The sequence below is a fragment of the Phyllobates terribilis genome, unplaced genomic scaffold (genome assembly GCF_046119375.1).
Source record: "Phyllobates terribilis strain yellow unplaced genomic scaffold, ASM4611937v1 Scaffold_5__5_contigs__length_657084704, whole genome shotgun sequence".
Lineage (NCBI taxonomy): Eukaryota > Metazoa > Chordata > Amphibia > Anura > Dendrobatidae > Phyllobates > Phyllobates terribilis.
In genome coordinates this window covers 321,587,337-321,598,525 of record NW_027362765.1, presented here as the reverse complement: position 1 = coordinate 321,598,525, position 11,189 = coordinate 321,587,337, and the positions used below count along the sequence as shown (strand labels likewise).

At 40.1% G+C, this 11,189-nt stretch overlaps 1 protein-coding gene across 2 annotated transcripts; it reads right to left on the bottom strand.

Moving 5' to 3' along the window:
• Positions 1 to 278: 278 nt before the first annotated feature.
• Positions 279 to 10,750, bottom strand: LOC141273134 (uncharacterized). 2 transcript variants are annotated; one of them, XM_073684577.1, is made up of 5 exons: positions 10,607 to 10,750; positions 9,536 to 9,661; positions 6,642 to 6,818; positions 6,486 to 6,561; positions 288 to 3,259 (listed from the first exon to the last, which is right to left on the bottom strand). In XM_073684577.1, exons 2-5 carry the CDS (start codon positions 9,614 to 9,616, stop codon positions 1,881 to 1,883), a joined length of 1,713 nt encoding a protein of 570 aa, XP_073540678.1. In that variant the 5' UTR covers positions 9,617 to 9,661; positions 10,607 to 10,750; the 3' UTR covers positions 288 to 1,880. The 2 variants fall into 2 exon arrangements, with proteins under 2 accessions (XP_073540677.1, XP_073540678.1); XM_073684576.1 differs by lacking the exons at positions 9,536 to 9,661; positions 10,607 to 10,750 and adding an exon at positions 8,314 to 8,432 and having other exon boundaries at positions 279 to 3,259.
• Between the last annotated feature and the right edge of the window lie 439 nt (positions 10,751 to 11,189).

Sequence of the window (11,189 nt, the reverse complement as noted above, 5' to 3'; positions counted from 1 at the left end):
GAAAAAAGGAAGCAAGTTAATGTAATGGAGTAAATTACAAAATGTATAACTTTACAAAGACTGATCAAAAATTAAATGTAAAAAAAGTTAATCTTTAACTGCCTTTCAGGTATACAGGTGCATCTCACTAAATTAGAATATCATGAAAAAGTAAATTTATTTCAGTTCTTCAATATAAAAAGTGAAACTCATTATATAGTCATTACAAACAGAGTGATCTATTTCAAGTGTTTATTTCTGTTAATGTTGATGATTATGGCTTACAGCCAATGAAAACACAAAAGTCATTATCTCAGTAAATTAGAATACTTTATAACAGCTTGAAAAATGTTTTTAAAATCCAAAATGTTGGCCTACGGAAATGTCTGTTCAGTAAATGCACTCAATACTTGGTCGGGGTTCCTTTTGCATCAATTACTGCATCAATGCGGTGTGGCATGGAGGCGATCAGCCTGTGCCACCGCTGAGGTGTTATGGAAGCCCAGGTTGCTTTGATAGCAGCCTTCAGCTCGTCTGCATTGTTGGGTCTGGTGTCTCATCTTCCTATTGGCAATACTCCACAGATTCTCTATGGGGTTAAGGTCAGGCGAGTTTGCTGGCCAATCAAGCACAGTGATACTGTTTTTTTTTAAATCAGGTATTGGTACTTTTGGCAGTGTGGACAGGTGAGGAATTGAAGATGGATCCAGCTCAACACCAGGCAATTGATTAAAATTCAACAATCTTTATTGGCAAATCCTTTTAAAAATTTGTAGAAAAAACAAAAAATGCACATCTCAGACGACAAAGCATATATTATGGGGTGGTGTGTATAAAAAAATGCCATACGTGTTTTGAATAAAAAAACTCTTGAACACTGGCTTAGCCAGTGACCCAGGCGCTGTGCAGCAGCGAGGACTCTGTGCTCCATGCCAGACTAGGATTACATCTCAGGGGTGAGATGAAATTTTCTCTTTATTTATATCAGTGTGGACAGGTGCCAAGTCCTGCTGGAGAATGAAATTTCCATCTCCAAAAAGCTTGTCGGCAGAGGGAACCATGAAGTGCTCTAAAATTTCCTGGTAGACGGCTGCGCTGACTTTGGTCTTGATAAAACACAGTGGACCTACACCAGCAGATGACATGGCCCCCCAAACCATCACTGATTGTGGAAACGTCACACTAGACTTCAAGCAGCTTGGATTGTGGCCTCTCCATTCTTCCTCCAGACTCTGGGACCTTGATTTCCAAATGAAAATTGGAACTCTGTGACTTTGTGGAGTGTGTCAATGACTGCCTTCTGGACATCTGTCAAGTCAGCAGCCTTCCCCATGATTGTAGAGCCTACTGAAACAGACTAAGGGACCTTTTTAAAAGCTTCAGAAGCCTTTGCAGGTGTTTTTTGCTAATTAGTTTAATTTACTGAGATAATGACTTGTGTTTTCATTGGCTGTAAGCCATAAACATTAACAGAAATAAACACTTGAAATAGATCACTCTGTTTGTAATGACTCTATATAATATATGAGTTTCACTTTTTGTATTGAAGAATTGAAATAAATTAACTTTTTGATGATATTCTAATTTAGTGAGATGCACCTGTATATTGAGCAATTAAGTAATGTCTGGTTGGGCTGGGTCTTCCGATGCTAGTACAGTCCATGTTTCACATATGCATGAAACTGGCCTAAAAAGAGTGAAGGTTAAAAAAAAAAAAAAAAAAAAAAATCATTACGTTTGCAAATTTACTTTAATGTACTTACAGAAGAGGAGTGGCTTTAAGACTAACACCACCTCCCATATTTCTATACATGTTAATACTGACTAAAAACAATGTGGAAACCCTATAAATCCTTTGTAAGTTAGCAAGTCTACCCTTTTTAAGCCATGGTTTCCATTGATTAGGTAATGGAATAAGGTCTTTTTCCAGCATGAATCATTTGATGTTTTATAAGTTGCGAGTTTCGGGTAAAACACTTCCCACACTCACAACATAAAAATGGTTTCTCTCCTGTGTGTGTCCTCTGATGTCTAACCAGTACAGAGCTATTGGTGAAAAATTTGCCACATACCGAACAGGAATATGGTTTCTCCCCAGTGTGGATTCTCTGGTGGGAAATAAGATTGGGGCTACTTCGAAAACATTTGCCACACACAGAGCAAGAATAGGGTTTTTCCCCTGTGTGAACACGTTGGTGCAGTGTAAGGTTTGTGCTGCTTGTGAAACATTTTCCACAATCGGCACAAACAAATGGTTTTTCTCCCGTGTGAGTCCTACGATGCTTGATGAGTGATGCCTTCTGGTTAAATGACTTCCCGCAGTCAGAACATGCGAAAGGCTTTTCCCCTGTGTGAATTCGCTGGTGAGTGATGAGATGGGCACTGACAGAGAAACTTTTTCCACACTCTGAACAGGAGAATGGTTTCTCCCCTGTGTGACTCCTTTGGTGCCTTACATACATAGAATTCTTGGCAAAGGATTTTCCACAATCAGAACATATAATCGACTGCTCCTGTGCATGAGCTCTTTGATGTTTCAGCAAATCAGCATTTCTTGAAAAACATTTTTGACAGTCCGAGCATTTGTAACTTTTCTCTCTGGTGGTTTTTGATTGTCCAGATATGGCATATGGCTTGTTATAGAATCTTCTATTGTTTTCGTTCGCTGCAGCCATGACATTCCCATCTGCTCTTGCTGAATCGCTATCTTCTCCACTACATTCATCAGTATAAGGTACCAAATAATCTATCTGTGTATAGGTCTCATTGGCTGTGGAGTTAACTTCATGACAAGAAATGGATTCCTGCTTAATATGAGCAGATGAATATTGTTGTGCTTGACCCATAGAAGACATTTCTATACCTGTGACATTTTCTTCCTGAAATAAAACTGACTCCATCTTAATACGAGAGTCGTAATACTGTAGGGTATGATCGGCAGCTGTACACATTTTAGAGTCTTTGAGATTCCCATCTTTACGTAAATTGGATTCTTTTTTAATACTGTTGGACAAAGTCTGTGTCTGACTGGTGGGAGAAACCAGTTCTTCTTTAATATGAAATGCCCCTCGGTTGTGCATGAGCATTGTAGAAGCACAGGAATCAATGTCCACGAGAGTCTTTTTTTCAGACGTTTTACCATCCTCAGGGTGGCAATTTGTATCTTGTTTCAATGGACACATTACTGCATTATTTTCTATATCAATGCCTTCTTTACAGGTCCCAGATTCTTTCTTAACCTCATTAGGAACATGGATTGTTTGGAAATCTTCTGGTGATCCTGTAAAAACACAAAACTAAAATAATTATTGTACATAATGTCAATCTTTATATAACGTAAATATCAGGGTAATGACCTTAGCGGTCTCCCTCTGACCTGTCCATCCGCATACAGTGAATACATGAATAACCAGCCGACCATGAATAGATCAAAAGCTGTAGAAGAACAGACCCCTGCGACAGAGGACTTTCCAATATGGTGACACTGGCTCCCACACCAGTGAAGAAGGCGGAGGCCGTGGCTACATCAGTAAAATTAGAGTGGTTTGCTCGCTATGCATCTAACCAGCCATGCAGACCAGATGATGACTAAAAACCTGTGAACTCCCCACTTTGAAGACCTTACAGCGGAGGATGATATCCAGGCCACAACCAGAAAATCAGAATCACAGGCACAGTTTAAGGCAAGCCAACTGCTACAAGACGCTGCACAGAAGGTATTTCAATTCCAATTGCTACTGCGGTCCAAGAAACTACTCAGATGTTGTCTGCAGTTACTGCTAATAGCAAAACACTTGATACCTGGCAAGTTTGAAAGAAGGCATGAGTCACCTCAGACAAGAGATGCGCAGAAGTAATGAAATAGTTAGAGAAGTTGAGGACAGAGTAAGCACAGTAGAGGATCAACTTCCCCCTATGTACAGGGACCTAAAGTGAACTATCCATAATGTGGGCCTACTAGTCAGTAAAACAGACCACCTAGAAAACAGGTCTCACCTCAGTGGGAGTACCAAAAGAACAGAGGGCCAAGTTTGTGTGGCCTTTTTTGAATCCTGGCTTATTTCTAAGTTTGGCAAAGAAACTTTGACACCACTGAAATGGCTCACAGGGTTTCGAGTCGTCCAGAGCCACCAGGTTCCCCACCGAGACCAATCCTCATTATATTATTTTAAGGACAGAGACATACTAAGAAGCTAAATATCATCAATCCCAAATGGTGGATAGTAATAAGGTCTGAATATATCCTGACTTTTCAGGAGAAGTACAGAAAAAGCGGGCAAAAATTCTGAATATCAAAAAGTGACTACGAGATCTAACAATCCCATACTCAAAGCTGTTCCCTGCAAAACTGCATGTAGTCGCATTGGGAAAGACAGTTCTTTGACTCCCAAGTGGATCCACGGACGTGGCTGGATGACCATGCTAGATCTCTCAAACAAAAAAGTTGACAATTTGAGTAATGCCAGAATACATTCAACATGCCGAATTCCACAATTGTTTCCCAAAAAGAAGGGTTATGATTGTTGTAAATTTAATATAATGGATACTCATTAACTTTTTGGGATATAATAAATTTGAGGGTAGCAAAAGCTCTTTTATTGCTATGTTGTGAGTGATGTAGAGTTGGAAAAGGTATTCAGCCCGAGATTCACGCTTACCCCCATCTTCTCATAAGGGGGAGAATGTCCTTGTTTGTCATAGTTATATGTTCTTTATAAGGAAAGTAATGTGGCACTGTGGGTCATTATATATCTATTTAAACTATATAACCATACAGTTTACCCTGTTGATATATTTGCATCAAAGTTAATATGGCGCAACATAATAGCCTGGAATGTTAGAGGTATGGGAGATGCAACCAAGAGATGTGCAATATTTAATTGGCTGTCAATTTCAACCAGCAGTAATATGTATATGAGACACATTGGGTTAGAGATCCAGTTCATTGGCTACGCTGGACATGGATTGGAAAGTTTACCAATCGGTATATTCGACACATGCCAGAGGTGTTAGTGTTATGGCCCATAAGAAAAAAATATTCCTTCTTGTACAAAAAAAAGGAGATTCTGAGGGACATTTTGTGGCATTACTATGTACAATATATGGGATTGATTTGATATAGGTAGCTTTATATATCCCATCACCCTATTCTGGAGATGTTGTGAAGAAAATACTATCCTTTATATCAGAGCAGCCAAATGTTCCTATTCCTATTTGGAGATTTTAATAATTATTATTTACATCCTCATTGGGATACGTTGTATAATAATGCGATTCCAATATCAGTGACCCCTACGTCATTGTATGGAGTGTTATCTGAGGCAAGTCTGATAGACTTATGGCGTATCAAACATCCGAGCCAGAAACAATTCTCTTGCTACTCATCTTCACACCACTCCATATCCCATATAGATCTGATACAGGTTGCATTTGTTTTGAACAGAAACATATACTAATGCGAGGTGGCAGGAAAGGAAATTGCCAATTTTCCTGTGCCTAAAATAGAAGATACTGCAATTTAGTATTTCGAGTTTGACAATCGGCTTGACTCACAGTGTTCACATAAGAAATAGGCAACTTTAGAATTGTGTTGTATGGATAGTGGCTTAAGTATTATTGTACTTATTTTTAGTTTTGGGGTTTTGTTACGTTTTTGAAAATGAAATATGTAATGCAGTGGGGGTTTTTTTCAATAAAAATTATCTGATATAAAAAAGAAACTGATGGACGAAAATAGTTAAAAACTTATAGCTGCATTTGCATGGCTATGTTCATGGTCAGCAAAACTATTTTTTAGCCATGCCCCAGGAGGAAAAGTAAAAAAAACAAGGCAACGTGAAAATGGATCTGTGACCCACCATGAAAAAAGGCTAAGTATTTCTCTACTGCACAGATTTTACATGGATCATAATAGGGTTTTTTGCAACTTAAAGTATCAATGTAAATTGCAGTCCTTCTTGGAGGATAATCTAATAAAATATGCTCTGTGGATTTTTTATCTTTTTTTATAAGATTTTTGTAACGTACACAAGAAAACAAGAAACTTTGTAATATATCTTGTGAGAAATTTTCTTTCTTCTCCCGGGTTAATCTTTCATTCCTAATTCATGGGGAAAAAAAAATCTGTATTCAAAGAAAGTAGATAGCAATTGGTGCTTTTAACATTCTATGGAGGGAAGAGCTATACGCAGATAAGACATTCTGCTCAAGTTCTTCTGAAACAGTTAAAGTTTTCCATAAGCTTTGGGCACCAAATGCCATCTCAGTAATGTATAAATAGGTCTTCCCTGAAAACAGGTTTTACCTGCAACTTGAGAATGAATGATCAATCCAGGAGAAGCAGATTTCTGATCAGATATGTTACAAGTTTCTTATTTTCAAGTGTGCTATTGATATATGTACTGAAATGAAAACTATGGTTTCTCTTTACCACTTATCTAGAGTATTTATTCCACCACAAATTGCAAAAAAATAAAAATAAATAAAAAAAATTAATATCTTCTTACCTAGAAGTGCAATTTGTTGGTCATGCTCCATTACGTGGTCACAAGTGACAGCCAAATTGCCTAAATACTTCCAGACCTGCAGAAATAGACGACATCCTGACATATTGTAGCAACCTAACACACAAAGATAGTCATCATCTGGATATCAGCACTCACCTCTCCAGTGAGAAGATGAATGATCTTGTTGGTAAGTTCTAGGATCTTCCGATCATTAGTCCCCTCTGTTATTAAAGGATGGGGTGATGGCATCATGATAGAGGTCTGGGTCCTTGTCAATTCTTGTGCAGCATTGGGCATCATAAAATCTCCAGATTTCTTTACAACCGTATAATCCTATAAATGAGTTTTAAACATTAAATACAAAAGGGGGGAAAAAAAAAAAAGATTGTAGGTCTAGGTTGTTTCAGATAAACTCATTACCAAAATAACAATGGTTTACTTGGAGTATGATACTGTAGAGGTCGCCCTATGCCCTCTACCCTTGTGTTGAGTCCAAGCAAAAGAATGTTGGTTCAGCATCCAATGATAAATCGACTTGCTTTATCATGTGCACACAAATGCAGTGACAGCAGCAACGCTCGAACCCCTCAAGCTTGCCAAAGACCCAGATATATACCTAGGGTCGAAACATTACTGCTGTTACTATTAGGTTGATGACACAAGAAAGCAAGTTGACCATTGGATACTGAAGCCACTTTTTTCACTTGGATTTTGGTTGGGAAAAGGTATAATCCCACATTTGGCATTCATTCCTCAGGGTATTGGCGCTCAATGCTGCCTCAACATTTCTGTTGACTCCAGTGTCATGTCCAGGGACAAATGGGGTGGTGATGTCTCATCAACCACAGGTCTTCACCAAAGCATGGAGTTCCAACATGTCACTAACTAGATGCCAACCCTTACTTGTAGGCTGCTTAAATAGGTTGTCTTTAGAAATTTTTTTGATAAAAAAGTGGCTTGTGGAGGACTCTTTATTAGGCTGAATTCAGACGATCGTGTCCATGTACAGACTGGCCATAGGTTTCCTGACCTCAATAGCCTCATATATGTCCATCAGGCTGTTGCATCATTAATTAACAGGAGATGACATTCTGGCATCACGTCAGTCCAATGAATACCAGCTACCAGCCTCTAAGGATTGGGAAGCAACACCAGCCCTGGCGATTGACGTGGTAAGGTAGCAATTAGATGACATTGTCAGGCTTCATGGCTCTGTTTTCAGGACACCTGTAGAGAAGACTATAATATTAAAAGGGGCTGTACAGCAACAGAACTATTTGATTATGGTTTATAAAATAAAAAGAGAAGGAGGAGAAGGACACTGGTCCAGTTAGTGAACTGGACCAGACATCCAGCCCCTCAAGCACGTCACGCCATGTTAGCACAGATAGGGTGAAGAAGAAGCTTTCTGCCTTCGTCTGAATAAATGCAGACCAGAACAAGGGTCTGAAATAGTATGATCCACAAAGACTGGAAAATTAAAGTACATTAATGGGTTAACTTTGTTTTACAATTCATAAAGACGCATTTTTTTGCCAGTGGACAACCTCTTTAAAAAAAAACTTAAAATTTCCCCACAAAAACTCCTCTATTGATCAAACAAGTCCCTAGCTCTATGTACAATACATCCCTGATGTTCTAGGACTGTGACCAGGACTCGTCAATGAGGCAAAAAGTGCCAACACTTGAATCACAGATAGGGTGCCAACCTTCACGGCAAGGTAGAGTCAGATCTAGGACATAACCATGGTTAGTTTTTACCCCTACCCTATCTGGAGCACCCCACCCTTAATATAGATAGATAAAATGGAGGGACTAAGTCACTTACAGGAGGCAAGCAGGAATATAGGGAGTGAGGCTGGTGAGCTATGAGTGCAGTGTCAGTCCTGCTGCACTTGTGGGTCATTTGCATACATTTTTGACAAAGGAAAACAAGGATCCTACAACAAAAGTATGGATTTAATCAATATTACAGTGACTTTACAAAGATGACAGTAGTTTGAGGGGCTCTAGTGACAACTTTGGAAGTAGCAAATAGTCAATAATAATCCTATAAACCAATCTGGTATTTTCCACTCACAAGGGGCAAGAACTCAACAGCTGTTTGCAAATGAAGATCTTTCTGAAAAACTAACCCCTTCACGACATATTATATATTACACATACATACACACGTCATATGTCGCCTCCCTCTCTTTGATGCGGGCTCCAGCGCTAAGCCTGCATCATTTCAGGCACATGACAGCTGAACGTCATTTAACATCGCTGCACCGGAAGCGTGTCATAAGACCTGCCCCATCGGCACACCCTTCACATGATCACCGATGGGTTGGCATGACATGGGGTCAGTAGGAGACCCCTGTGGTTAATAGCTGATCTGCTATGAGCGGTCGGCATTCATAGCAGATGAGCATTTCTACAACAGTAGTAGGGCTGAAGCCCTGCGGTGTGTAGCACAGGTGACGATCGCAGCCTCTAGTCAATCAAAAATACAAATATTTGGTATCGCCGCATACGGAATCACCCGATCTATCAATATACAAAAATAATTAATCCGATAGACTATTAACCTAACGAGAAAAAAGAAAAAAATGCCGGAATTACATTTCTTGGTCACCACAACATTACAATAAAATGCAATAACAGGCGATCAAGACAGCATATCTGCACCAATATGGCAACAATGAAAATAGCAGCTCAGTGCGCAAAAAATTAGCCCTCACCCAGCCCCAGATCCTAAAAAATGGAGACGCTACAGGTCTCGGAAAATGGCAATTTTTTTTTTTTTTAAAAAAACAAACTTTGGATTTTTCCACCATTTAAATAAAGAAGAACCTAGACATGTTTGGTGTCTATGAACTCCTAATGAACAGGAGAATCATAATGGCAGGTCAGTTTTAAAATTTAGTGAACATAGTAAAAAAAAGAAAAAAAAAACAAACAAAACTATTGAGCAGTTGCTCTTTTTTTGCAATTTCACCACACTTGGAATTTTTTCCCCCGTTTTCTAGTACACGATATGGTAAAATAAAAGGACATTAGGCACTCACCTCTCCGGTCAGCAGGTGAACCACTTCCAAGGTAATGGTTATTATACTCTCGCTCATGGCACTCTGATCCACATCCATCATTGGCCATGCAGGATTCTCTCATGTAACGCAGACAGAAATTACGTCCTAGCATTGGACCAAAAGCAGGCAAACAATATGTTATGTGCCCATACATCGCTGTAAGTCATAACTGGGTTATCAAATGCTGAGCACTGCACCATTATACATCGGAACAAAGTACTATAATATTCACTCAACTATTATACATTTTATCTGGTATTAGAAGGCAATATTGGATTATAATAAGCAGCTTACATGACTATTATACATGGTACCGCCGTGTACTACTCTACCATGAAATCTGATTTTGGACGTACTAATGTATACTATAATATATACCATATTATAAACAAATATATTATTAAGTATATCTTAATGGGGTTCGCAGTTTTAATGAAAAAAAATTGGGCAAAAACAGATAATTCTTTGAAATATCAATGCTCCCTGCTTGTGTCCCTTGGGCTCATCGGTCTTGCGCAGCGTACCTGGGCATTACAGGAGTGCCAATGAGCCCAGTGATTGATTGCAGCGGTCAATGTTAGAGATGGCACTGCTGAAGCTCTGTACCAGAGATGGCCGGGGAGAAGTACAGGCGGGGAATTCAACACCTAATGTTTATTATAAAGCTTTTGTCACAATCTTTACTAAAACTATGGAAGTTCTCTATCAATTCATGCAGCTATAAAGCACAGGCATACTATTATAGTCCAGGCCATTATGATGCACAGTGTACATATACAGTACTGTAATAGTCTAGATTATATATACAGATACCGTACAGTGTATAATGTACAGTATACAGGACTATAGCAGTCTAGGTCATCATGATACATATAAAGATATATATCTGGGCCGTTCTAATGCGATGAGTACAGTATTACACTCCGGTCATGCGGTTACACTGCAGCTTGCTGTAACGGGTGTGGTGTTGCAGACAGAGCAGTGATAACGCACAGTGCACACAGACCACGGGTGTCCAATGCTCTGTACATTATGACAGGACGCAGTCACCTGTGCAGACAGACGGAAGGCGGCGGCCGAGATCACTACAGGCGGAGGTGGTGATGAGAACGCTGCTTCCTCTCTGGACCACATGGACCAGCACTATTAGTCGCCAAAATAATAGAGCCACACTTCCGGGTCAGTCACAGATCACTTCCGGCCGTGCGTTCCAAAGCACTTCTGAGTTTTGCGTTTCAGTTTATTGCGGGAGTGGGAGGGGCCACTAGCAGATTGTCCTGTTCACATCTTTCTCTGCTCCTTTCACGTGGGTGAAGGGGCAGAACCTGAACATAATAGGGCAAGATCTCCTATAGAAAGCCTCATAGCGGTTCACTAACTGCTGCTCTCCACAGCAGCGTGTCCACCACAGCTCTCTCCACACCAGTGTCCACCACAGCTCTCTCCACACCAGTGTCCACCACAGCTCTCTCCACAGCAGCGTGTCCACCACAGCTCTCTCCACAGCAGCGTGTCCACCACAGCTCTCTCCACAGCAGCGTGTCCACCACAGCACTCTCCACACCAGTGTCCACCACCGCTCTCTCCACACCAGTGTCCACCACCGCTCTCTCCACACCAGTGTCCACCACAG